This window comes from Sciurus carolinensis, chromosome 2 (genome assembly GCF_902686445.1).
Source record: "Sciurus carolinensis chromosome 2, mSciCar1.2, whole genome shotgun sequence".
NCBI lineage: Eukaryota > Metazoa > Chordata > Mammalia > Rodentia > Sciuridae > Sciurus > Sciurus carolinensis.
The window spans coordinates 197,569,851-197,596,917 of record NC_062214.1 but is presented as its reverse complement, the minus strand read 5'-3'; the positions used below and the strand labels follow the sequence as shown (position 1 = coordinate 197,596,917).

The window sequence follows — 27,067 nt, the reverse complement described above, 5'->3', positions numbered from 1 at the left end:
TGAAGGGGCAGGAGTCCCCGTGCGGAGGCCTGGCTCTGGGGAAGCCAGTTGGGGCCCGCCAGGTGCTCCTCTCTCCTCCAGGCCTCCGGGCTAGAACCCAGGGACAGGCCTGGAGGAGGCTGGGGACAGCGGGCTCCGCAGTTCTAGCAGAAAGTCCTTCCCTCTGCACAGGGATGGTGGCTCCTCCCTGGGGCACAAGGACACTCATCTACCCAGAGCAGTCCCAGGAGCGGAGGATGGAGTGGAAGATGGAGGACACAGTGGCTCCGCCGTGGAGGGCACGGCTGGGCCTGGAACCAAGCGGGGGCTGCGGGAGCACAGGGACAGGCGTGCGGAGGGCACTTCCAGCAGGCACTGGGGCAAAGGCACACCCAGGACAGACGGCAGCACCGGAGACAAGGCGGGCCGCCAGGCCAAGCCAGCCGCCCCGCACGACCCTGGGGAGCCCAGTGGCAGGCAGTCTGAAGTGTGCGGCCCAGCTGGCCAGTCGTGGGCGCGTCTTCCGGGCGAGTGGCACGGACGCGGTGGCTCGCACACGCTGGTTCTGCCGAGAAGCACCCGTCGCGTGTAGCACCCATCAGTGTAAGAGCACCGGGAGGCGTGGTGCATAGCAGAGGGCGCGGGCAGGCCTCCGGCTCCACTCACCCTCGGCCCGAGACGTAAACAGTGAGCTCAGTGCTGCGCGCAGCGGCGGGCTGGGGCCACCACCGGCGTCCTTCCCCTCCATGGAGTGTCGTGGGGCAGTCGGCCTGGACAGACCCCAGAGCGGCGTCTCTGGAAAGCTCAGAGGGCTCTGCTCTGGGCCGGGGAGGGGGCGGAGGGCGCGGCTCCTGCTCCCGCCGCCTGCTCAGGGCGGCAGGGCAGGCTGTGGGGCCTGGAGTCTGCAACCGGGGACAGCTAAGCGGTGCAAGTTCCAGAGGCCACTGAAGAGCCCTGGCAAGCACAGGGGGTCTGAGGGCCTTGTAGACACAAAGACCTAGCGGTGGAGAGGAGTCTGGTCAAGCCATCGCGTTCTAGGATCACGCCGGACACAACCCAGGGTGGAGGAGCAGCACGTCACATCTAAGGCACGTGTACCGTACGCCGCCATCTCTGAGCAAAGGCGTTGCTTTCGGAGGCCACTCACCCAGCGCAGCAGTGTGACAAGGTGAAGGACACCCGCGAGGGCCTTCTGCAGCACAGCCACCTGCCCACCCCCGACACGACGCTGGAGACGAAGGTGGTGCTGTCAGCAATGGAGAGCTTGTCTGAACACGGGGCAGAATCTCAAAAGCCTACAGGATTTTGTTTAGAACTCCAAAGTTCAACTAATGCCCTATTTTAGGGTGAAAACAATTATAAATCTGAAAATGATGCACAGCATCCATGAGCAATGTTCCTTTCATAATAATTTTGAAGTAGTGTCATTAACTACGACAGATATTGAAGGTTTACATTTCTAACGAGAAATAGCAACAGATTGAATGTTCTCTTTCCTATCACAAGTGATAACCAGTGTTAGATAGTTTACATTTTCTTCCAAGAAATATCAGTCTATCAACGTTTTAAAATAAAATGTTTGCAGTAACAATTATTTGTAGAACTTTAAATTAAAAAATGGTTTTTGAATTTAGAGACTTTCAAAAAAAAGACCTAGCATTTCAGGGTCTTCTGACAAACAAATCATCAGAACAGAGACCAGATGAGGCCTTAAAAACAGACAATGCACTATATTTGAAACAAGATTGCACTCCTGACTTTTAGGGTGAATATACCAGAACTGCATTATTATTTCATAAGTTTTCCTTTTGCTTTTCATGCTGACAGGTCCAGCTATCCCCACGTGTTTTCTCGTTTTGGTGTTCAAGTTTACGGAAGAAAAATGTTTCTTTTGTTAGCATATGTTTTCCACCTTACTTAACTACATCTTTAAAAATGAAAATGAAAACCTTCTCTGACAGCAATATTTATCTCGTTGAAGGATAAATAACTCTTCAGAGTGAGGAGTGGCGAGTTCGTTAGAAAACGCTGGAGTGTGTTCACGTGTGGTTCCTCCCGCCAGCCGTGCGTCCGCCTCCTGCTGCTCCCTGAGCCCCACCAGGTCCTTTTCTGAGTGCGAGGACCTCGGTGAAGACAGACTGGTTCAAAGCCCCCAGAGGAGTTACCTTCTGCTAAATCCACCTCCCCAGTTACTCCTCAGGGGTCAGGCAGATCCGAAGTATCCACTATGACTTTAATAAAAATCGTATCATCTTTAATATACGTCCCATTTTCTAGAACAGTTTGGGCCACAAAGACGGGGCAGCCAGAGGCAATATTCATCTCTCCGGTGGGCTTCTTGAAGCTGCTGCTGTTGGGGTCGGGCTTGAACGCATCTCCCAGATGGCGCCGAGAGGACCCTTGATCCATCAACATGAGCGTCACTTTCTGCTTGAACGGCCACGGCAGCAAAGCATCGTATTCTCCGCGCATAATGACAAAAAAGAGAGACAAGTGCGTCCCCTTCCCCATCCCATCTCCGTTGAGGTAGACCCTGGCACACATCTTATAGCCAAAGTAGCCCGTGTAGAAGGGCTGGCTGTAAAGAGACAGGGTCTTCCCCATGACGGCCTCCTGCTTCCGGCGCTTATAGTCTCGGATCTTCCAAATGAGCACGCCGTTGTAGCTGGCAGTCTCGAGGACCTGGAACCGCAGGTCCATGTCGGCCAGGCGGATGTCGTGCACACTCAGCATCTGGTCGTGCCGGCTCAGCTGGGACTCCAGCAAGCCTGCATGGGCCAGGAGGGGCGTGGGGACGAGACACAGAACATCAGAGGGGTAGAGGCAAGCCCCCACGGCACTGCAACACCACAGGCGGGGGCCGTTGTCCCAGGACGTCTGCACAGCCCCCACTCCACCCTAGTCACCCCAGCAGAGAACCGTCAGGCGGAGGGGGAGCTTAGGAAGGCGGCGAGTGAAGGCCTGCGTGTCACAGGGCCTCGTGCAGGTCAGTGGTGAAGCCGTCTTACTCAGCCACGGCCTCCTTGCACAGGCCCCTGAAGGCAGGTGACAGCTACCTATCTGCCCACCTATCTGAGCTGCTCCTCCAACTCCAACCCCATCTGCATCACCAGGACCCCATCCTTCCCCACCACCAGTCTTCCTCATGCCAACAGTCCCAGTCCTCCTCGGCCCAAGGCACAGGTCCCACGTCCACTCAGTGTTGGAAACACTCAGGTGGCCTGTGCTGGGCCTCCTGCGTGTGGCTTCTGCTTCTGCCCCAGGCCCTCTGGCGTGCAGGCCAGGCCCACGAATGCCCTGGGGCACCCTGCCCAGTAGGCCTGGGCCTCCCTGTGGTGCCAGCCTCCCTCGGGGAGAGCTCTGCACTCTGTCACACTGGGCCTGGCACAGAGGGATGAGTCTAAGCGGGAAGTGCCTGTCTACTGAAGGGATCTTGGCAGGAAAACTCTCTTGCCTCTGCGCAGGCATCCTGGCCGTGGCCCTCACCACACCACGGCCCGGCCCCTCACCTGTGTTCCGAGCTGCCTGCCCCGCAGTCTTGTCCACACTCTCCAGCTCGGTCACACGGTTCTGGAGGGACTCCACGCTGCTCTTCATGCTATCGGCCTCCTCCCAGTTCTGTCGGAAGGGACGGATCTCCTTGTCCAGCTCCTTCAGTTTCTCCGCCTGGCTGTCTATTACTCGCTTCCAGATCAAGGATGTGAAAAGGCAAACAACAGTCACAACTCACATAGGACGCGCCTTGTTCCAGCAAAAGCACACACGCGTTCTCCGCATGCAGTTGGTGCCACCAGGGGAGGCCCGGGAAGAGCAGCGAGGGCAGGCAGTCAGCGGAAAGGGATTCCTCCCCGGGCTGTACCCGCTCGCTGGCCTTGCCCACAGCAATCGCTGTCCCTTCCTGGGCCAGGCCTCAGTCGCCCCCAGCTCTGCGCTGATACCCCTGGTCGGGACCCTGCCCGTACACTCACATGCTCCCCGCTGGCTTCTCACAGGTTGGCAGCACCTCCATATGCTGGCCAGGCTGCCAGGGCCACTCACCTAGCACCCACATGTAGCTAGGGGTCTCGTGTGCCCACAGGCCCTGCTCCAAAGAGGGCCTCAGGTCTGGGACGGTGGAGTCATGCCTGTGTGGCCCTGTCTTTCATCTGTGTGCTTACCCTGCTGGCTGGCCCAGGACAGAAGTGCAACCTTTTTTTGTGGCTACTGTCGGGGCTCCAGCACTGCATGAGGGTCCTAGGAGGGAGCGCTCACCACCCTAACACCACCCCAGAGACCGGCCGACTCTGCTCAGGGTGGGCAGCAGGCCTCAGGCTCTGGGCAAAGCCAGCGGGGTGGTGCTTGTGAGTGAGGTTTCCTCCTCCACCTGCTCCCTGCTCGGGGCTCAGGGCACAGGGCGGAGGGCCAGCGGAGTCTGCCCACAGACTCGCAGCGGCTATGCCGCCCAGGCCTGAGCTTATGCTATCTTAATTTAAGTAACTCAGAAAACCTTGTTCCAGAAACAGATCACATGGTAACGAGGGACAGGAATTGTGCTCCATTTGCGGTGGCCCAGGGTTTAAAGGACTGCTGACTTGTCAGCTGGAGCCAGAGACCTGGAAGGTTCCACTTTGAGAAGAATCTGCATTTCTGAAGCCAGCTCACGGAGGCCGGAGGCCGAGGTGGGCCAGCCCGTCTTCTCTTCTCCTTTGGAAGGCTATTTCTGAAACTGCAGGTTTCAGCCCCTCTGCTGGCTGTCACCAGCCTTGAAGGAATCAATGGGGCCGGCCTGGGCAGCCTTCTGGGGCAAAGGCACAGTGCTGCTCCTCCTGCTCCTTCCAAGAAACCTGTGTGAGCTGACGTTGAGACAGCCAGGAAGCTCTCTCAAAGAACACCTCTTGTTAGGCTGACGTCACTTTAAACACGTGCCTGTGGCCAAAGGCTCGGTCCTCAGTTCCCGGGATCTGTTTCCCTGGGATCAATGCTACTGACACTAATGAATGGCCACAACATCAGCACACTTGGAACAAGTGTGAGTCCTCATGAGTTCTTCCTAGCGTGGACGAGAACACCTGACACAGCCCGAGGGACACTGGATGGTAACTCAGTGCTCCCAGGAGGGAACCCTGAGTTGCAGGATGGCCTGGGACAAGCCACTTGTCTTTTTAAGCCTCCTGCCTCTGAGCTGCTTCAACCCCAGAACTGGTGCCCCGCAGGGGACAGTGGCACGAGGGTCCATGGTATTATATGATGCCAGGCCTGATCTCAAGAAGGGGACTGCGGGGTCTAACCAAGGCCACTCTGCCAGCAGGGAGGCTCCCGGCGCAGCAGGGACGTAGATCCAGGGCGCGGTGCACCCGTGCAGGGCCAGGGCAGGGCCCCTGTGCTCATCACACGCACGGTCCCCGTGAGCGAGGCTGAGCTAAGTGACGTGATTTTCCAGTCAGACCTCTCACCAGGGTAACTGGCACAGTCACACAGAAGAGCATGGATCTAGCAAGTGCTCTAACACAGCCAAGAGACTTCATTCTGAAGAGCCTGCCCTGGGACCAGCCGCTGCAGCGTTCGAGAGAACAGCCCGCAGAGGCCGATGCGCAGCAGAGGCACAGACCGCTGCCCTGCACACGCACACGCATTCTGGGGCTGCGGTCACCATCCTGGCTGTCCTCCCACTCCTAGGTCACGGGGACCTGAGCTTGTGAACCTGCACAGAGACATGTGTGGTGATGCCCGGGGTGCCACTGAGCTGTGGCTTTGGCCCTGCAGATCCGCCGGCTATAAGAACCACCCGTTGAGAGCCACTGGCAGCCAGCGGGCATGTCAGGCTCACATATCCACCGTCTCTCTTCTGGAGACAGGGTCTCACTATGTTGCCCAGGTTGGCTTTGAACTCCTGGGCTCAAGCAATCCACCTGCCTCAGCCTCCCAAGCAGATGGGATTTAAGAAAAATATGCTCTTTATACTCTTGTTAAGAAACAGCTTCTTGGCACCAGGCATGGTGGCACACACCTGTAACCCCAATGGTTGGGAGGCTGAGGCAGGATGATTGCAAGTTCAAAGCCAGCCTCAGCAGATTAGCAAGACCTTGCCTTAAAAAAAAAGGCCGGGGAAGTAGCTACCTCAGTGGTAGAGCACCTCTGGGTTTAATCCCGAGTACCAAAATCAAAACAAAACAAAGCCTGCCATACCTTCCTGGACCAGCAAAGCACACAAGCTCTTCAATCCTACTCCCCCAACTCCTGAGCCGCCTCCCTGTGCCCACAGCCTAGGAGTGAGGCCCTGAACTCCATCTGCACTCCTCCCATCACTGGAGAACCAGACAAGGAAAGAGAGGGCACAGAGTGAGGTGGCCCGCTGTCCCCGAGGGGTCCACACTCAGGGCTGAGGAGCCCTGAGGAGGGCGGGGGGCGGTGGAGTTGACACTGACACCAAGGTGTCTGAGGTGCTGCTGGAGTAGACCAGGGAAGGCAGGTGGGTGTGGAGCCTCTCGAGGAGTGACGAGAAGGCCCACTTGCACTAAGGAGTGTGGGACGAGTCAGAGGTGATCAGTCACATGGGTTCGGGGCCCAGTGGAGAGCTTAAGGTAAACCTTAGGGTGGGGGCTCTGGAGATGCAGGTGCTTCAGCCAGGTGGTCACTGTCCACGCCTCTGGGCACCTGGGGTTCCCATGGTGTGTCCTGGAGGCAGGCAGAGGCCAGAGCAGCCTCCCACCAGCAGACAGAGCTGTCCAACCCACGGGGATTCCAAGGCAGGGCTGCACCTTGCACAGACCTGGGTGGACCCTGGCTAGGGGCAGCCACCTCAAGAAGCCCTTTGCCCTATTGCCCCTATCCCTGCATCTGAGGGGGTCTGATCACTGGTCTGATCTGAGTCCCTTTCTTCAAATATGATCTAGCCTCCCTGTGCTTCTGTCTCCATGGAGAGGAGAGCAGTCAGCCACAGCCCTGCCCACTTACTGAAGTCCAGACAACACCAACGGCTATTGTTCCGCCACCTTTACTTCTGGGCGCCACCACCACCACCTTTTGACCTGTGAAGTCCACCTAGTGTTCGTTGTGCTTTGTCCTTGTCTCCCTGGGCAACCACAAACTTTAATACAGTTGAAATAAATGTAATGAATCCCCAAATCATTCATGAGACTATGATTAATCTCCAGTGTCAAATAGGAGGACAGTCATTCCCAACAATGCCACGGGGCTTGGGATTCTTAAAGGTATTTCCTTTTCCTTAGAATTTAGGAAAATAAATTTCCTTACGAGCACTAAAAACCACTTTAGCAACACAAGCGGTTCTTCCATGGGCATGTGTGATACACCCAAGAATTACTACAGCACATGGACACTAGAGTTGTGTGCAGAGCCTGGTGCAGGGGCACAGCCTGTGATCCCAGTGGCTTGGGAGGCCGAGGCAGGAGGATCCCAAGTTCAAGGCCAGCTTGGCAACTTAGAGAGGCCCTGAGCAACTTAGACTGTCACAAAATAAAAAACAAAAAGGGCTGCAGATGTGGGATCAGTGGTAGAGCACCCCTGGGTTCAATCTCCAGTACAGAAAAAAAAAAAAAAGTCACATGCAGAAAGTAGCTAAAGGATGACCTGTTCACAAGTACCTAGTGGAGACAACAGAAATGATGGCATTTCCATCAGGCCCATTTATACAGCCACTTGGTTCAGAGCAGCAAAGGGTTATTTATTTGTTGTTTCTGGATTACTTTGATGAAAAATCGTTGAATAAGTACATGTTGCTAGAAAACACAGAACAAAAGGGTTTGGCTTCACTTCACTCTAGAAGTGAAACTGCATGCAGTGCTCAAGAATGATGTGAAATAACAGTAATAAAACCCACTGTGTGTGGGGCTGGGATCAGCACTCTACCCCTCAACTGCGCCAAGTCAAAACATTTAAAACACAAGTTTTAAGTCTTGCTTTACCCAGAGTGGACTAAGGGCACAGAAGAGAAGTAACAGGCCAGCCTTCAGGGCCGGGCCCTGCGCTGACGCAGGTGCTCTCCCCGAATCTTCACCTGCACAAGAGAAACTGGGCCCTCTGTCTGCCCAAGGCAGGGGTCTCAGTCCACACAGCATTGAGAAAGCCCAGAGAAGGGCACAGACGGCTCCCTGCCCTCTTGTCCAGCCCATTCAGCTGCTTACCTGTAAATGAAGTATTTTGGATTCATTATTCCGAAGCATTTCCTTTTGTCTCTCAATTTCAATTTCAAAGCTACATATCTGATTGTGCAAACTTTGTATGCTCTTGTTTTTTTCTACGCTTTCATTCTGCAGCAAGGAAACCTGAAAAAGAAATTCTTCAATTAATGTAACAAAAAGCGGTTTGGCTACTAATTAACAACAGAGATAATGAAGGTAATTAAAGTTTCAGCCTGGGCCTTCTACTGGCACACTGAAAGGAATTCCAGGAGAATAAATCCCTCCACACAGAAGATGGGAGTGCTGGGGAGCTGTGCGGGGACCCTGGCAGCCATTCTCAGAACCTATCCCAGCAGTAAGGTGAGGTACAGAGCAGCAGAGCGCTGGAATTTAATGGGGTGGCTTTAGAGGGTCTGCTGGAAACAACTGCTCGTTCACCAGAGCAGCTTTCAAAATTGGACCAGGAAACACAGTGAGAAACAGTCTTACATTTCACCCATTTGCACCAATGCTGTGTGTGCACACCTGAAAATCAAGTTTCACAAAACCAGACTTGCCTTCATCTACAATGCACCCTGGTGTTTTCTATTTTATTTGAGTTCACTTAACACTACTCCCTGGAGGGCCTTACGTGGAGCGAGGCAGGTCAGACCCACTCACACGTGGAGTCAGGGAGATGCTGGTTACAGGCTTGGACTCAGCAGAAGAGCACATGAGCTCGTATAGTGAACAGTGCCAGGCACACTCCAGGACTGCTACAGAGCAGACTCCACGTTCACCCCAGAACCCAGGGCCTGGTTCAACCCTTTCCACGCACACACGTCCTAGACCTCGCACTGCACCCAGGGCACAATCACTGCCTGCCAGCCTCGGCACGTGAAAGCCCAACGCCAGAAGCAGCCTGGTGAGAACGAAGTCACCCAGGGCGTCAGCTCGTCGTGGGGCCAACACACCAACCCAACACAGGGCTGGAGCACCCTCCGTCACTCACCAGTCACAGGAAGGGCTGCAGGGCCAACATCCCCAAGGCTACCTGTGACCTCTTCAAAATCTCTCTGAAAAACAATTAGTTCCCAAGGGCCAGTGTACACCTGGTCTCAACAGGCCCTGAGATGACGGCAGCTCCAAGCTACTGTCTACTGTCCTCACGAGATCTCCATGAAGGGCATTCTGGCCCCCCAGGGAAAAGCTCCTGGCCACTGCCTGTCACAGATGCCTCCTGCCAGCCCTTCAGGGTGCTGTCACCCAGCAGACTTGGGCTCCAGGAGGGGTCCGAACGCCACGACTCACTCACGGCCGGACTGTGCGATGAAGAGCTCTCTGAAACCAACCGGGCCTAGCACTGGCTTAAGCTCATCTTAGGACAAATGGGATGTGACAAGAACTGATTCCTGATGATGTCCACCTAAAGAACAGTCAATCTAAGACCAAGTGTCCTTTAAGGAAAGAAGCACCTTTGGAGATAACTGCAGTCTATTTTATGTAAAAGCAAACTTGCCTTTTCTCAGGAGTACAAGACTTGCAATGTCCCATAAGCAAAATATGACTTCACTTTCCTAGGATTTTACTCAGCAAAAATCACCTTCCTAAACATATAGAGTCTCGGACGTCATGGACACCTGCAGTGGTCAGGGTGCCAATGGCAGAAGCAGGCACACGTGAGGCCACACAGCAGGCTGGCCTCTCCTGAAGTCACAATTCACTCCTTCCCATCTGGCAGAGACACTTTATTCTCACCCCCACCCCTGAAAAGAGACACTATATGTATGCCAACTTCTGACGAAAATCTCAGTAGTATCTCCAAAAAAAATAATTTTTTTGTGCAACAAATCAAATACTTGAAGAGGAGCAGAAGTGACTCACAGTGGTGACACTAAGCACTCAACTTCCCCCTTTAGGTTCCCTCGGCAGGTGCACCAGTCGCGCTCACTCCCAGCACCTCCTGGGGATACCCCGCCTGCGGCACTTCCCTTCTAGGTACTACACGGGTGTGCACTTCACAAGGCCCAGATTTTACAACACGTTTGCTTTAGTCTGACCATGAACCTGAGGATCCGTCTGTCTGAACCAACTCAAACATTCTGTTTTCTACTGTGACAAACAAAATAACCAAGAGGAAGGCCAGAGAAGCACCTTTCCATGAGCACCAATGAGGCTCAGCCACTCCCAACACCAGGGCCAGGGCTGGAAAGAGACAAATCTTTGAGCAGCACCCAAGGGGGTGGCATTCCATGCATCCTGTGACCCCAGGACTGTGGCGTGCCTTGGCAGGCAGTGGTTTAAACAGGAGGCCTGCACGGAGGAGGCCACTCTAGCACTGTTGTGTCCTGGGCCTCCCAACGGTATGGATCGCCACTCTGGGTGGGATGCAGTGGCACATGCCTGTCACCCCAGCAGCAGCTCCTGCTATGCACTCTAAATGAAGGAAGGTGAGGAGGAAGGAAGGGCAGGGCCTGCAGCCGGGGAGGCAGTCTGCACGCTGGTGGGGGCGACAGAGCCTCCCGTGGTCTCCCTGAGGACCACAGGCCCAGACCCACACAGCAGAGGTCACACATCTAGCGCAGCGATCACAGAACCAATCCTTCCAGTGGAAGGAGAGGCCTCTGAAATGAGAAGCAGCAACCAAGAGGCAAGCTGCCCTTGACTTATGCCTGTGCATTTTGTGTGGGGGGTACTGGGGACTGAACCAGGGCCTCATGCATGCTTGATAAGTGCTCTACCATTGAGCCGTATTCCTAGCCCTATGCCTATAATTTTCAAATGGCATAAACAGAGGATATGTTTCAAAAGAAGCTAAAAGAAATTCATAGGTAAACCATCCACGAACTCGAAGTAAATCCTGTGCTAACGGAGAAAGTACCTCAGGTTCAGCACCAAGAGCTTCCTGTCACTGCTCCACAGCCTCACCCTCCCTGCAAGTGACCGCACACCACCACTGCAGCCTCTCAGGTTCATGAGCATGCACGTTAGCCAGCTATTCTATGCCAGACTTCATGAAAATCCCCTGCTCTAGACTTCGAGGCTCTTTGAAGTGCAGGCACACTTACCACTGGAAACAAGGTGCTTAAGTCTTTACAGGCCTTCAGAAAACTCAGATGTCAACTCCACTGGCTATTCCAGTTGATTTTGGTACCTTCCTACTGCAAGTTCTCTGCAGATGCGTCATGAACACTGAAATAATCTTTTATTTGGAGGACTGATTTTTTTTAAATGTGGCAGTGCTGGGAATCAAACCCAGGGCCTCATGCATGCTAACCAAGTGTTCCACCACAGAGCCACAACCCTAGCCCAAGCTTTGATTTTTGTAAATAAGCCACAATGGGAGATCCCATAACAGCATCTTCTTCATCAGTTCTTGAAGGATTCATCTTCTCCTCATGAAAATACAGCCCCCAAGCTGAACAGCACAGAGCAAACACCACCAGGAAGGAGTGGCCACAGGCCACAGCCACAACCTCTCGCAGACAGCAGGGGAGGGTCTGTGAGCAGAGATGCTGTATGCGGCTGGAGCACCAGACGTCAATGTCACTGAGAGGCCACTGCAGTACTAGGAATGTAGCAATGCTTTTTAGCTGTGTCTTGAAAACACCAGCTATAACACATTTAGCCCCTTAACATCCACATCAGGGCTGGCAAACTTGTTCTGCAAGGGGCCAGGGACCGAGTGTCCTGGGTGATTGGGTCCACAGGGCTCAGTCTCATGAATCCACTGTGCTTGCTCAGTGCCAGAGCAGCCCCAGGCAACTGCTCTGCTCCAGACTGGCCACCTTTTGCAAAACCAGGGGGAGGGGACATTGGAAATCCTACAATCTCTGTTCGAGATCAAGCGCAGATGGCTACAATGTGATTTAAAATAAAGGCATCACACTTCCTTGACCAGAAAAACCACCAATAGAAGACTGTAAGCTCAAGGTCACTAAGGAAAATTTATTTCATCCATAAGCTCTTGATGCCGCTTCTTTTCACCAAAAACTATTAGTAACTATGAAAAAGCTTAAGTAATTTGAGGAAACCCTCGCACCCCATAGAAGATAGGACCAGCAGCCTACCTTCTTCTCCAGCGAGTTGCTCCACTCCTTCAGCAAGTTGACGTGCTGCACTGCGGAGCTGGCCTCATGTGCCTTGATCTGCTGGTTCGTCCCCTGTGAGAGCAAAGGCAAGGCGCATGAAGCAGTCACCCACTGCAGAGGCAGACAACTGACAGATGACTCCAGGAGCAGAACCACACACAGGGCTATTCATGTACAGCTGCCTCAGGACCTGAGCCCCCTGAGCCCCGCCAGGGCGCCAGGGCCCGCGTTGCAGCCAGGAGGCCGCGGGCACACTGCAGCGCTGCAGGGCTGACCTCAAGTGCAGGCTCCTTCCTCGACTCTCACCTCGACTGGCTTCTTATCAACATTTCACACTTGTAAAGTCCAAAAATTAAATTTTAAGCTCATTCTTGTTCCTTTATAAATTGCCTTTCTCATTAAAAATAAAAATAAGATGGAAAACGTTCAGACACCTGCAGCTGCATGAGGTGCTGCGGTGGCAACCCTGCAAAACGCAGCCAAGCGGGGTTCTGAACACTTTCCAAGTGCTCACTGGTCAGCTCAAGTCCACTGCATCCAAAAGGTACTGCTCCCCACAGTCCAAGGCTAACTGGAAATTACATACAAAACATGAACGATCTACAGAGTACATAAGATGCAGACCATCTGAGAGTCAGAAGAGGCACATCGAATAGTACTTCATGTATTCAAGGAAATAATTGGCATGAAGATAGAATTTGTTTTGATATTGGAAAATTAAGAAGCCAGAGAAAACATTTTCATGATCTCCAAAACATATACTCTGTACATAGAATATCCATATATATATATTGATATAAGTTCTGCTCCATATCAACATATATATACACATACACAGAGAATGGATGGTACTACGTACGACATACAGGGGTCTCTCCTCAGGGCCTGAAGCAAGGGACAGCTAGTCATTTTCACTCTCAGCTTCCTACTTCCTCAGAAAATACCCCGAGGTCAGTGTCTCTGTACCAACTTCATCATAATGTACTGGTGACACATAAGAGCAAATGTACAATACTTCCATTGTGATACATTTTGCCTTTGGATATTTTTATGATATCATTTAAATGAAAACTTAATTCTAATTCACTAGCAATCTCAGACATGTTAAAAAAAAAAAAAAAAAAAAAACAAAGACCAAGAAGCTGGCTGCGGGTTTCTTACATGACATGTGTGGCAGCGACACCATCTTCCTATGGGCTGTGCTCAGTTTGGATCTGTCCCCGTGAGGGTCAGAGTCAGCACAGGTGTGTGTACAAATGCATCTGTGGACTTGTGCAGGATCCGTACAGCCGAGTAACGGCACCCGTGATGTTGAAACTACGTTCACTTGATGCTCCCTTATGTTCCACTGATTGCTAAAACTCCCACAGAACACACCGAATGTCCTCCCATCTGTCCCACTGCTGGCTGGTTTCAGATATGGCTCTCCTAGTGCACTGGCGACCCCCTCAGCAGTGTCCACCTGAGGTCTCAGAACACCACCAACCTGGCAGGAGAGCACCCACACCCGCTGCATGTGGCTTGTCGCCCATGCAACAAGGTGTTCTGGTTTCATGACAAGGACAGAGAGTCCCGAACTTGCATGTTAAAATGTTAATATAAGAACTTTCTCTCACGGCAGAATGTCAGTGACTAGAAGGACAAATGTTGGATACTGACCTGAAAAACGCAGCCATAGCGCTTAAAGCTACAGGTGCTGGGGGCATTGACACACTCTGACAAGTGTGCACTCAACTGCAACGGGAAAGAGACGTGAGTTGTGGCACAAACGTTTGCATGAAAATGCTCAAACACATTAGGGCCCAGAGAGCCTCTGGGCCTTACTGTTAAGAGGCCTGTTTTACCAGCTAAGGTGTGGACGCACCGTCTGTGCGCTACGCTCCAGGCAGCAGATATACAGCATCGTCACGTGTATGCACATATACACACCAATATACAGAAATACATTCACTGTAACATTTCTTAAACTTGCAGTTTCTTAGAACAAAATTGTTCAAAGTGTGATATGCTGTCTGAAGTGCCAAAATTTAAAAAGAAAAGGAAAAAAAAGTAAACTGAAATGCACATTTAAAGACTATAAACAAAAATTGCATGAAACACAAAGAAAAGAAAGAAAGAAAGCATTCAGGATGCACCTGGGTCACACGTCTAATATACAGTACACAAAATAAGCCCATTTCCAATGCGGCTCACACTGCACCATTACTGGCAAGACTCGGGTAACTGGAGATGAGCTTTCCCCGCCCCGTCTGAAGACACCTCCCTGGCATGGCCAGAAACTCACCAACTGTCCAAAGACCTCTAAGGCCATTCTAACAACACGAATCTTATGCTGCCTCCTCTAACTAAAGGAAGGAAAATCAGGAGGGGTTGGAAATAGCTAATCCTGACAGAAAAAACCTCCTCCCATTCAACTCCAGTGTTGGTGAGGCAGCTAATAAAAAGCAAAAACCTAAAACGGTATTTTAAAGACACAGACTTATGCAGTAGGCCAGTGCAACTGACTGCAGGCCTGGAACATGCTTTTCTTTGTGCTAGCGTATCATGCTGTCATTCCAGGGGGTCCAGGTAGGGCCCAGGGTTCCTCAGTCCACCAGGACAAAGGCACTCCAGGTGGATATTTTGGACAGAGGGGAAAATGGATCTCCAGCCTGCTCTGATCTGATGAGAGTTTCAGAGGAAGGTCCCGGGAATGCCAGGGGCCTGTGTGTCTTCTGCCACCAACACACTTCAAGAATGGTCTATGAGCTAGGCAGAGTCCTGGTGGTTAAGGATCACACCCTTACCCTGAACCCAGCAGAAAGCCCTGGGCTGGACCTGAGGGAAGCACCCGAATGCACCCACAGGTGGGAATGGAGACACATATGTAGGGGGCTGTTCTAGCAATGCTGGTTTAGACCTTATGATGTTCTCTGAGGGCTGCTGACATGATCAGCAGCATGATCATGCTGACAGCATGAGTACTACATTTGACATGCTATTTTCAATGTACTACTATAAATTCAGTGTTGCACCTCGTCCCAAACTGGTCTTATTCATAGTACTCATTGTCTCAGAGTCCTACAGAATTTACAGGAGCTTTGAAATAGAGGCAAGAATAACCTACAGCCCAACAGCTCTTTTTACCAGAAACCAAGAGAAATGCAAGTTTAAAGATTAAAAAATAATAATAATAACTTAGAGGCAAAAGAGGCAATTTTTGACCCTTATCCAGAGAGCCCTGGGTGAAATTCCAGAGAGTGCTTACAAAACCCTGGAAACAGTCTCAGCAGCAGACTGTCCTCTACTAGCTTTAAGGTACAGCTCCTCCCATGGGCATGTTCGGGGTCCCAGAGACCTCTGTCACCAGGCAAGAGCCCATCTTCACCCATCAAGGTCCTGGGAGGGTGCGGCTTGGTGGAGTGTGGCCCTTGGAGTCTTCCCCACACTCTGTCCCCACCTGGGCCCATGCAAGCCTTGCTTGGTGGGGATGTATGAGGCTGCCCTCTCCCCCAGATCCAGTGGTAGGATTTCAGGCTGCTGGAAAAGGCTGAGGTGAGTAGGTTGCTCAGATCAGAGACAGGGAGCCTGGGGCAGGGTCATCTCTGAGGCTGCCAAGAACAACCACCAGGACAGAGCAGTCACAAAAATATTCCTAATCCCTGGAATTCTTTCATATGAATATACCCTGATTAAATGAAGTTGACACAAAATCCACCTGTCTCAAAAAAGGTGCCATGGTAGCATGAGACGCCCCCACCCCACCCCACTTCCTACCCAGGCTACCTCTGCCCAGCAGGGTGCTCAGAATGACTCTGGACTGTCTCTAAGTTGCTGTACTTTCTAGGGATGATGCTGTAATGACTCCCTGGTGGTATAGATTTAAAAAGTGTTTTTCTGAACTGTCACCTTAGCTTCCTTGTAGATGAAGCATTCCCATTCTCTCAATTCTTAACAAAGTTTCTAACCCTAAGTATACTACTCTGTGGCTTTCTGTTGCTTGCTTTCCTGGAACGCACTACCATTGCACGTCGTGACTGAGGGTGGCCAGCTGCACCTTACCTCGCTCCTCAGAAGAGTCTGGACGCTGCACTTGTGAGGACAGGATACCACCACACAGGGACACTCGGTGTCTTCATGTTTCTACAGAGAAAACAAGGCATGTCAGCCTTGAGACACAGCCTATCCTTCAGGACCCACAGCCATTCCCAGGTGGACACAAAGCACCCGCTCTGCTCGGTTCTCAACTCTGGAAGTTACCTTCCTGGGTGTGAGGTCTCAGGTCCCCATCACGGAGCAAGCTGACCAGGTAGGACACCTGTGGAAACCACCCAGGCAGGTACTACCTACCAACAGCTCCCACAGCAGGGTCCCCACGGCACACTGCTCTAGCTCACACAGCCTTGTAAGTGATGCCTGGTCATGCACCCCATGAGCTCCTTCCCTGGCTTTAGCTTGGGGTCTGGACAAGATGCTTCTCAGACATGTGGACATGGCATGATCTCCTGGGTTTTAAGCTACTGTCCTGAAATCTCATGTAGATTGTCCTTAGTGTGTGGATGAGATGGTAAATTCTGGTTTTGCCTTTCTCTGACTGGTACACATTTCAGCTCTGCAGACACTGAATGATGGTGCTTATTAAACCTAAACTCAGGGCCAGGACACCTGCTGGACATCTGCCACAGTGCCTGCCCTGGACACAGCAAAGGCACAACTTTGCTGAGGACATCAAACCCAGCCCACAACAAAGCAGAGCTAGAGATGGAAGTTCCCACTAAGAAACACTGTTGAGCAAGGAGCCCAGGCAGAGTTTCCCCCAGCCCTGAGCTCTGTGGTCCCCACGGGTCTGTGGCAGGTCCTCCTTTGGCCTCACAGTGTGCATGACCGGGAAGAGCACTTGCCCCAAGTTGCAGTGTGTCCAAGCTGAGGAAAGTGGCCCCCACAGGGAAGCATGTGCTCAGAACCAGGAAGCTCTGCTCCTGCTTCTCTGAGGAAGGCCTGGCCAAGCACCAGGCTCATCCTTATTGGCATGTTTCTAGAGCTCCTGACCCTCTGAGCATGCATGATGGGTCTGCAGTGCAGAGGGGAAACCCATGAGATACAGGCTGTTCTGCTCCTGCTCCCAGGTTTCAGAGCCTGCAGAGAGCAAGCCCACTGCCATCCCAAGCTCATCAGTGGGCTTGGCAGGGTGGAACCTCAGCAGACTTCCCCCAGAGGGAGCACTACATGGGGACCTCAGCACCAGGCTGAGGACACCCATGTTGCGTGTTGGGTGGATCCAGAGTTCCCAGAGAACATGAAGTTAAGGCTTTTTGTGTATTCCTAGCAAGTGGTCTCACCTCTCTGACCTCAACCCCTCCCATGTCAATGGGGAGTGATCAGACCACTCCTCCAGGGTGTTGAGGGCTGAGACGGTCCAGGCCCACAGAGCCAAGTGTTGGCTCTGAAATAAGGTAAAAGCTCCACAGAGGCTTGGCCCCCTCCCTGAACCTGGTGCTGTAGCCCAGATCACACAGGACAGTGCTGAGAGAAGCTCAGGGTGGTACTGGGACAGAGTCTGAGGCGGGCAGGGCCTTGGTATACCTTTGAAAGTCTCCGTAAGGCTATGTGAGGGAGAAACTGCTAAAAGTAGGTCTGTCTGTTGGGTATCAAACAGCACAGGCATTTTAAATCGGATTTTGACAGATATTGCCAAACTGTCCAGGAATAATCTGATACAGTTTAGATAGCACAGAAATCCTCAGAAAATACCAATGATTCAGAGTTTTCAAAGCTTTATTGATGCATATTTGGCCAACATTTGATTTATGTTATATACCACAAACAGGACAGAGCCAGGTGTGCTGGCCCATGCCTATAATCCTAGTGACTCAGGAGGCTGAGGCAGGAGCACTGTAAATTTGAGGCCAGTCTCAGCAATTTAGTGAGACCCTGTCTCAAAATAAAATAAAAAGAATGCCCCTGGGTTCAATCTCCAGGATTATCACAAAACAAACAGAAAGCAGGAAACAGGCTGACTGGGGCTTTCTGTCTGCGTACATTAGATGGCTGCTCTTTTTAAAAATAGACTTAAGGCCTAAGAAGATGAGATTAAGTGTGTTAGAGTGGAAAGACCAAAGGATCTGGGAATTTAATCAGGCCACTGAAGGGAGAGAAGGCCCAGGGCAAATCCCAGCACCTTCCGAGGTGTGTGAAAAAGCCAGTGCACCGGCTCTGCCATTGTCAGGTACTGCCCGGCCACAGAGAGGCAGGGCAGCTGCAGTGGCCCTCAACACACAGAACCACTCACGGCCCAGGAGAAACAGGGCTGACCTGGAGATGCGCTCTAGGACCTCACTGCTCCAACAGCCGCCGAGGGTTTTCACCACAAGAGTGTGGTGCACCAAGATCTGACACCTATTCACACAAAATTCAGGCCAGAAACTTGCTAGTGACACTCCATGCCTGAACACCCTGACCAATCAAATGCCACCTGCTCCCTGAAGCCTTCCCTCCTCCTTGCTGGTCATGATCACAGTGCTTCCCACACTGTGGTGAACCCAACAGGGTCCTTGGCCATCTCCCCCCCAGAAGGAGAAAGACTGCAGTTACTCTCACATGTGACCCAAGCAAGGTACACAGGGGTGGGCTGCAGGCCCTCCATGGGTGCCTCTCGAGTCCGTATGCCGTGCCGGATCTTATCATCATTATTATTTTTTGGTACGGGGATTGAACCCAGGAGCACTCACCCCTGAGCCACCCCTCCTTTTTTTGGCCCCACCCCTCCTTTTTTTCTGTATTTTATTTAGAGACAGGGTCTTACTGAATTGCTTAGGGCCTCGTAAGTTGCTGAGGCTGGCTTTGAACTTGTGATCCTCCTGCCTCCTGAGCTGCTGGGATTACAGGTGTGGGCCACTGTGCCTGACTGCCACACCAGATCTTAGCAGCTGACTTGGCCTTGTCGTTACACAGTCAGTTACACATTTGGCATTTAACTGACAGGCTCTATAATTCCTTCTCAAACAAAAATTAATTGCTGGATTCTATGCTGCAAATAATTGATTTTTCCAAGAAGCCAGTGTAACTTCAATAGCAATATATTAACAGGTGTAAGGCCTGAGGTACTATTCATTAGGTGTCTCACTGAAAGCTCGCTCCTGGAGGAACTGTTCACTTACAAGAAGTGCTGCTGCTATTTCCCAACGTGCCTAAAAGTTCTCAGTAACTGGGAATAGCTACAGTATTCCATAAGAAAAAAGGACTTCCCAGTGCAGGCGAGGCTGAGACCCAGGCCCAGAATGTGATAGGAGGTAAATTACACACAGAGATGGGAACGCAGGCACGTTTCGTTTTACAGGGAAATCAAGGGCGAGAAATCTCTCCCTCGGTTGTGGCTACTGAGTGCTCCAAAATATCCACACAAGGAGCTCTCTGGAGGCCTGTACGCCCTGGCCGAAGTGCCCTCTGCCTTGGGAATGCCGCTCCACCCTTCTTTAGTCCACCCCTCTGCTGACCGCCTCCCCTCATGGAGACCTGGAAGCCACGCCCAGGTTTCTGTGCACTCTGGCCCTGCTCTCCACCTCCAGTCCCACAGCCACACGTCTGCAGCCTGGACCGCTTCCCTCCACGCTTCTGCCCCCAAGTCTCTCACCTGTATTACTTTGCACTTGGAGGGACACCCCAGTCCATCCAGCTGCTCCGTCACAAGGTCTGGCCTCATCCTTGCCCCAAATCCAGCTGAGCCATCAGCTGATCCCACTGCCCCACCTTCAGGAAGTGCCCCAGTAGCACTGCACTCACAATGCCTGCTCTCCTGCCTCCCCGCTCAAGGCCACTAGTGCCTTTCCCTCATCCTGGTGTCCCATGAAGTTCCTGAAACCCACTGGTCATCTCAGATCCTGGGCACCCCAGTAGGTCTCCCACACAAATCATCCAACTGCCCTGAGAAGCCAGCCCTCGCCACCCCTGCCCTTATGCCAGGTGAGCCTTCACACCTGTGTATTAGTATCTCTTCAAACAAGAAGGTGAGCTGCCTGAGGAAGCCCTGGCTCCTGGAAGGGCCCTGGCACACAGTAGTACATGGGAAGCTTTTGCTCAATGAATGGATAGCTTTTAAAGTTTACCCTCCACACTCAGCAGCTCTCCTTTCTCTTTAATTTATACAGAAGTGACGTGATTCCAACACACAGTACAGAACCGTGCCAAAACAACCGAAGCAGGAAAACATTTAAAATTCTGCTCTCTCCAAAACAGACAGCTGCACTTCAACACTGCAGTATAAATCAGCCTGCTGTAAGTGATGGTTATGTCATGCAGCTGTGAAAAGATGAGCAACCCATCAAAATTTCGAGGCCTTTCTCTGGGACAAGTTACAAATTCTACCTTTTTTGAATAATCATTCTTCATTTTTTTGACACCCCAAATGATATTCAATCAAGGCAATGAAAAATGTTAATTATATAAATCAAAACAGACAAAACAAATACAGCTTTACTCTGAAATAAAGTTAGATGAAAAGTGCTATCTAGTCCTCTCTCTATTCCTGTTAGAATCATCATTTAGAAAGCTGTTCTGCAGAGGGTGTGTCTGAACACAGAGCAGGAGAAACCAGCAATACTGCACCTGCAGTGTGACCATCGGGACTTGGCTTTTGCAGTGATTGCATGTGGCCTCGCGGTATTTGCAGGCCTTTTCCACGTGATCGCGCAGGTCTCTTCTCAACACTTTTTCTTTACAATCAGCGCGTGCACAGGGAAGTTCCTCAAACTGGCAGTCATTTTTTAGGTGCACCTGTATGACAAACAACTCAAAGTTCTTAACTGGCAAAAAAATTCAGTCTGAAAAGCAGATTCTAACTTTATGCAATGAGAAACTACAGAAAGTTCCAACGGCTCTTCAGGGCGAGTGGCGGGTACATGGTTGCCGAGGGACTTACTGTGCTCACAGTTCCTCCACAAGCTGTGGAGGAGGGTTGACACTTCCTCCCAGACAGATGGGTGGGTACCAGCTAAAAACTTCGTTTTACTCCAATTCAAACATTCTCCCATGATAAAACAGGATACTAACTGAAAAAAGTCCTCATGGAAAAAGCCATGTGGTATTTCATTATGACAAAAGGTTTCCTGTGCCTTGCAAATTAAAATCCAACCTAAATCCCAGCTGGCCAGGGGGATTCCAAGTTTGAGGCCAGCCTTGGCACCTTAGATGGCCTCAAAATAAAAAATAAAATAAAGTAAGGGGCAGAGCACCCAGGGGTTCAATTTCTGGTACCACCAAAAAAAAAAAAAAAAAATCCAACTCAGGTTTTTCAAGTTTCTCTCTATTCTAATTAGGGTGAAAATGTCAACAATTCCACCTCTCATGTCATAAAAATAACACTGTACACCCCAGAGGTCAGACCACTTTCCTAAGAGACTGTGTGTACTTTAGTGAATGTTTATGGTACAAAGTATGGGGACATTTTCACCCACGCATGTATCATTCCTGACCATCATGTCCCTACCTTTCTTCTACCCTCCCCAAGACAGTGGTTTAAAAACTTTTATATTTTTTGGTACTGGCAACTGAACCAGGGGAGCTCTACCACTGAGCCACATCCCCAGCCCTTTTCATATTTTATTTAGAGATGGGGTCTCACTAAGTTACTCAGGGTCTTGCTAAGTTGCTGAGGCTGGCCTTGAACTTGCATCCTCCTGCCTCAGCCTCTTGAGTCGCTGGGATTGCAGGCATGTGCCATAGTTCCTGGCCCATGACCTTGAGGAGTCACATCACCCTAACCAGGTTGTGATCTGAACATGGAAAGGGACCTGAATTTCTCAGCATGAAGTTGGCTGGTGCCACAGGTACCTACCAGCAGCTGTCCCAGTGTTAACTGCTCTGCACAGCCTCTGCTCTCATTCCGACAGTAGATCTGAAGGGCCAGGATCTCTCTCTTGCAGCAATTATCTTTAAATACCTAAAAATGAAAGACAGTTATTTAGAGGATTAATATTTCTTAAACTCCACATGCTACTGTTTTGGACAAGGCAAACCACTTCTAAAAACTCATGAGAGCAACTCTAAGTGGACCTCAGAAAGTACTAAGGATCTTCTTAATTTCTACAAGTGGAATGAAAGAGCCATCCCAGCAAGAAGCAGGGTCCAAGTCACATGACTATGATGACTCTCTTCTATTAGGTGAGCCCAGAGAAAAGGGATGATGCTGAACTGTTAAAGGGCACTCTGAAGCATCCTGACATTTTTCCTTTCATCTTTTATTTTGAGAAAGTTGTGAACTCTGACATAACCTCATCTTGAGCTCAGGCCATGATCTGGAGCCAACCGAGAGGAGAATGTAGGGCGCACCTCCTACCAAAGGACCCCACTGACCAGCTAGCGCTTAACACTCTCTAGTTGCTTGCTAGAAAACCAGGACCATATTCTAGGATGATCTGTAAAACATTTATTTTGGTTCCTTTTCCTGAGTTTATGCTGCTTATAATTCCTATTTCACCAAAAATGAAGCTTCTAAATACACAGCACAAAGGTCAATCTAAAAATAAAAAAATGTTTCTCTGAAAATAACACCTTCCTGCCTTTAATCTTACCTTCCCCTAGAAAACAAGTGCTCTCCCTCTAACAGTCCACATCGCCCCATCCTCAGGGGACCCTGAGAAACTCCCTCTGTCTACCCCAGGCACAGGGCGGAAAACAGGTACTCGACAGGCCTTTCCTAGCCCCACAAGGCAAGAACAGAGACAACAGCTGTCAAGACTTAAAATAGACTGATTTGGAAACAATCTAATCCTTCACAAACGCAAATTTTAAAAAAGGTCATGAATTAAGGTACAAAAGTCAACAAAACAGCTATTTTTAAAGGGTAAGATGTACGCTTCCTTTCTGTGCCACTAAGTTCCCTAAGCCGCTGGCGTTTAAGCTTACAAACAAAAAAGTAGTGAGTGAAAACAACCAGAGTAGCAAGCCAGAGTCTGAGAGCTGAGGGCCTGAGACACTGACTCCAATGTCCCTTCTCCAGGTAAGATGCCTGAAGGCCCACATCACATGGGGACGGCTGGATGCTCCAGGTCTCCCGGGCCCCACTGGCTCTGCTGTCAGTGACAACCCATGGCTTTACTCCGTTTTATTAATGATTCTTCAGCAAAACTAGTAATCTTTCCTCAGCTATCAATGTCACTGAAAAATAAAGATTGTCATTCTGAATAATGAAAGAGACCTACACCCCCTTAACCGGTGGCTTCAATCCCCCTCAGTCAAGCTTGTCAGGTATGTGAGCACATCACAGGTTAGCCGGTCAAGAGGAGCAGGGTCGACTGCTTGCTGTTCTTGTGATCACTGACCCAAGTCTTTAGCAGGTGGATGCTAAGAAAGCACATAGGGGTGGGCCGACTTTCTTTCCAAACTCCAGAGCAGGTTCCAGTGAGTGCCCTGTCCCCAGCAGACCACAGGCACCTGCTGCCAGTAATCTTACACCCTTCCATTCACCTGGGCTGCCCTGACCAATAAGCTCAACTTCTGCAAGTGCCTTTTAAGACAGCAAAACCCCAGGGCAGGAATCTTATTTTGCGATTTAATGACTTACATTAAAAACCTGTTAGGTTCATTAATCAAATATTGGAACCACATACATTTTTATTGATATTTAAGTACTTTAAGAATGAGTCCTTTTAAACGACAAGTGTGCCTAGCAGGGCTTAGCAGTGTGTGGATGACCACCCTTCAGGCCCTGCAGGAAGCCAGTGGGTGAGCCTGGGTGGCCCCCTGCACTCTATGGGCAAGGACACCCATGGGCTCTGGTTGGCACATATAGCTGCCTGGGAAGAGGACAGAGAACTAATTCAAATGGACCCCTCACACCAGGGCACATGTGAAGGTGAATCTAGCCCAAGGGCTGAGCATGAGCTGTCTGGACAGAGACAGGTGCCCCACGGAGAGCACCTCACTCACATCTACCCCCTGACTCCTCACAAGCCTCTGGGGTCTCAGCAGGGGGCACTGTTGCTGGAAGAGCAAGATGGGCTCAGAGGACAAAGTGTCTGACAGGGACCACCCAGGGATATGATCCCCCTCCTCTGCCCAGGTGCTTGCCCGGTGCTGGGCCTCAGCCTGCAGCACCAGCTCTTCAACCTGAGACAGACCTGAGTCCAGAGCCTCCAGAGCACCCAGCGCTGACCACGTGGGGAGTGTTACCAGCTTACCACTCCTGACAAGCGCTTCACTCACAGCCCAAGAGTACCTTGTCTTTAACGATGCTTTCTTGACACGCTGTACATTTTGGACTCGAGGAGCTGAAGGAAACACAACAGCTACATTAGAGCAGAGTCCCTTCTCACTGGGCTCACTGGACACGAGGACCCACCCCCTTCTGGTTAGGCCCCAGCTTAGGCAACAGGCAGAGCTTCGGGACACCATGGGGAACCTGGTTAAAACGTAAAGCCTCCAGAGAGAAGGGCTGAATTCTTTTTTAAATGGCACATTTTCAAAAGGAAGCTATTAAGTACAATAGCTTAGCTCAATTTCCTTGGAAAGTCCCTCTTGAAGTGCATGAAAACGACAAGTCCCGCTGGCAACTGGATCGCAGCTGTGCAGGAGCTCCTGGGCGTGCGCGCTCCCACCTTGTGCCCACAGTTCCTGTTCCACAGCTGCAGGTTGGAAGGCCAATGCCAGCTGCATGGGGAGCTGCCCTCCCTACTTGCCCCAGGCCTCTCCTGGGCCTGAGGTGCTGACAGGCCCCGGGCCCCAGGCTGGGGGACATCAGTGCTGAGCCTGTGGTGACACTGCCATCACCAAGCTCAATTTGGGCAAAGCTGAGTGGCTACTGAGGCTGAGTGGGCAAGACCACAGTGGTGAGGCAGGGTGGCTGGCGGCAGTCTGGCTGCTGGGCTCCCAGGGGCTGGTGCGAGCACAGCTAGGAGCGGCCTGCCTGACTCCCGCGCTGACTCCGCCTCCCGCCAGTGCGCACAGCAGAGCACCTGCGCACACTTGCTGGTGCCCATCTCCACCCAGAACCCTGAAGGCCTCAAGCAGAACTGCCACAGAGGTGGGGACACCATGGCTTTGTGGACAGGGTGGCCACACACCAGGGGAGGCTTCACAGGATGGACCTGGGGGGACACAGTGCAGGAGGGGCAGGTATGCGGCGGCCTCAAGAGACTCAGGCAGGGGATCCCACTGACTCCCCACAGGACTCACAAGCTGGCTCAAGACTCATTCGCTGCCTCTGGGCTTGAAGCCATCAAGGTTTGCTTTCGAGAGAGAGACGGAGGGACCGGTGGGAGGGTAAGGGCAGGCACGGCACAGCTGCCAGGGCAGAGTGTGGGGACCCACCTCAGCAGGGCGGCCATGCAGCTCTCGCAGAAGCGGTGCCCACACTCGGTCTGCCTGGGGTTGCACAGCACCAGGCGGCACTTCTCACACTTGTACTTGTCCTCCACGGCCTTGGTGAACTTCTCCTTGTAGCCTCCCTGCTCGGGGACCAACACGGAGCTGCCGCTGCGGTCGGGCTGCAGCTTCAGTGGGGGGTTGGTCTGCAGGGCACCCATGGAGTCCATCTTTTTACTCGACTCCATTTTAGGACAGAGAAATCCTGCCAGGAAAAGACACCAGATAATGAAGAGTGCTGCCCACCACCCCGGGCAGGGAAGGCGCAAGCAGCTTTGGAAAAGCTCAGTGCCCCAGAGATGCCTGTCCTTCCGTGTTAGAGACCCGTGAGAGCCCTTCCTGACGTCCCCACGCGCTCCAAATTGGACGTGACCAATGGTTTCCTTCTATGATGGTATTCCCATCCGAATATCATCAATGCTATCATCCAAAATACTCCCTAGGGTTATGCTTGGGAAACTATGTTTTCAAGGTTCTTTAACATGTACTTAGTACTCTGTCCCGTTTCAAATTCAATGCATCTTTCCAATATTTTGGCCAAAGCAATAGCCATTGTCAGTCAATTTTATATCCTGGTCAACTTTACAACAGGATTCCAGGTGTCCCTGTCACACCACGATGGCGCTGTAGTCAAGCCCAGGGCCAGAACAGTACGATGCATGCCAACAGAGTGCTGGGCGTGGCTGATGTGCTTCCAGAAGCCCAGTGCTGTCCTTGCACACTGAAGTCCATGGCACGCCCACTGGCTTGGTACTTTCACTTCTACCCCCCAACCCTTGCTCCGGCAAGCCCTGAATCGCCCTGGGCACTCTGTCCTGCAGGCCCGGGTAGGCCCCTCTACGAGCACTATCTTTTTCTTTTCTTTTTTGTGGTACTGAGCATTAGACCCCAGGGTGCTCCAGCATAGCTCCATCCCTAGACCTATTTTTTAAAATATTTTGGTACAGGTCTCACTGAGTTGAAGAGGCTGGCCTTGAACTTGTACTCCTGCTTCGCCTCCTGAGTTGCTGGATGTGCTTGCCCCTCCCCCGCCCCCAGCCTGCAGGGCACTCTCACACCAAGGCTGAGAGATGCACAAGACAGGAGGCTCTTTACACGAGGCTAAGGTTCATGTAGGTACTAAGATGTCCAGCAACAGGGCTGGCAGACAGGACGTGAAGAGGATGGGATCTTGTGTGTCTCTGGGCAGGCTCTCCAACTGCACCTGGCTCAAGGTTTATCTGCAAGGATGGCTGCCTCTCACCTGCAACTCCATTCACTGGTAAAATAAGCACTCGTAAAAAAGAGGCACAAAGTCTCTGTCAGCTGAAACTGTGAGGTCAAGTAAACAAAAATACATCATAAGGCAGCTACGTAAAGTTCCTAAGGAAACATTCGCTTAAAAGACAATTATACCAAACATTAATAAATATGAACTTAGGGGCTGGGATGGTAGCTCAGTGGCAGAGCACTTGCCTAGCTTGTGTGAGGCACTGGGTTCAATCCTTAGCACCCATAAAAATGAAATAAAGACAGTCTATTTATCTATAACTACAATCAATCAATCAATCAATGTGCTGGGCG

The 27,067-nt window shown here is 51.5% G+C and overlaps 1 protein-coding gene across 3 annotated transcripts in view; it reads right to left on the bottom strand.

Annotated features, from left to right (window-relative positions):
* Window positions 1–193: 193 nt before the first annotated feature.
* Traf3 (TNF receptor associated factor 3) overlaps window positions 194–27,067 on the bottom strand; it is a 101,797-nt gene continuing 74,923 nt past the window's right edge. For 2 of the 3 annotated variants that reach the window (XM_047539454.1, XM_047539453.1), the window contains exons 4-13: window positions 25,451–25,709; window positions 24,360–24,411; window positions 21,978–22,082; window positions 20,750–20,917; window positions 16,211–16,291; window positions 13,829–13,903; window positions 12,149–12,241; window positions 8,103–8,243; window positions 3,489–3,663; window positions 194–2,747 (exon numbers count right to left, since the gene is read on the bottom strand). In XM_047539454.1, the coding sequence (XP_047395410.1) occupies window positions 2,176–2,747; window positions 3,489–3,663; window positions 8,103–8,243; window positions 12,149–12,241; window positions 13,829–13,903; window positions 16,211–16,291; window positions 20,750–20,917; window positions 21,978–22,082; window positions 24,360–24,411; window positions 25,451–25,692 (1,704 nt within the window). In that variant the 5' untranslated portion in view covers window positions 25,693–25,709 and the 3' untranslated portion in view covers window positions 194–2,175. The remainder of the gene's footprint in view (window positions 2,748–3,488; window positions 3,664–8,102; window positions 8,244–12,148; window positions 12,242–13,828; window positions 13,904–16,210; window positions 16,292–20,749; window positions 20,918–21,977; window positions 22,083–24,359; window positions 24,412–25,450; window positions 25,710–27,067) is intronic. The other variant, XM_047539455.1, reaches the window with a different exon arrangement.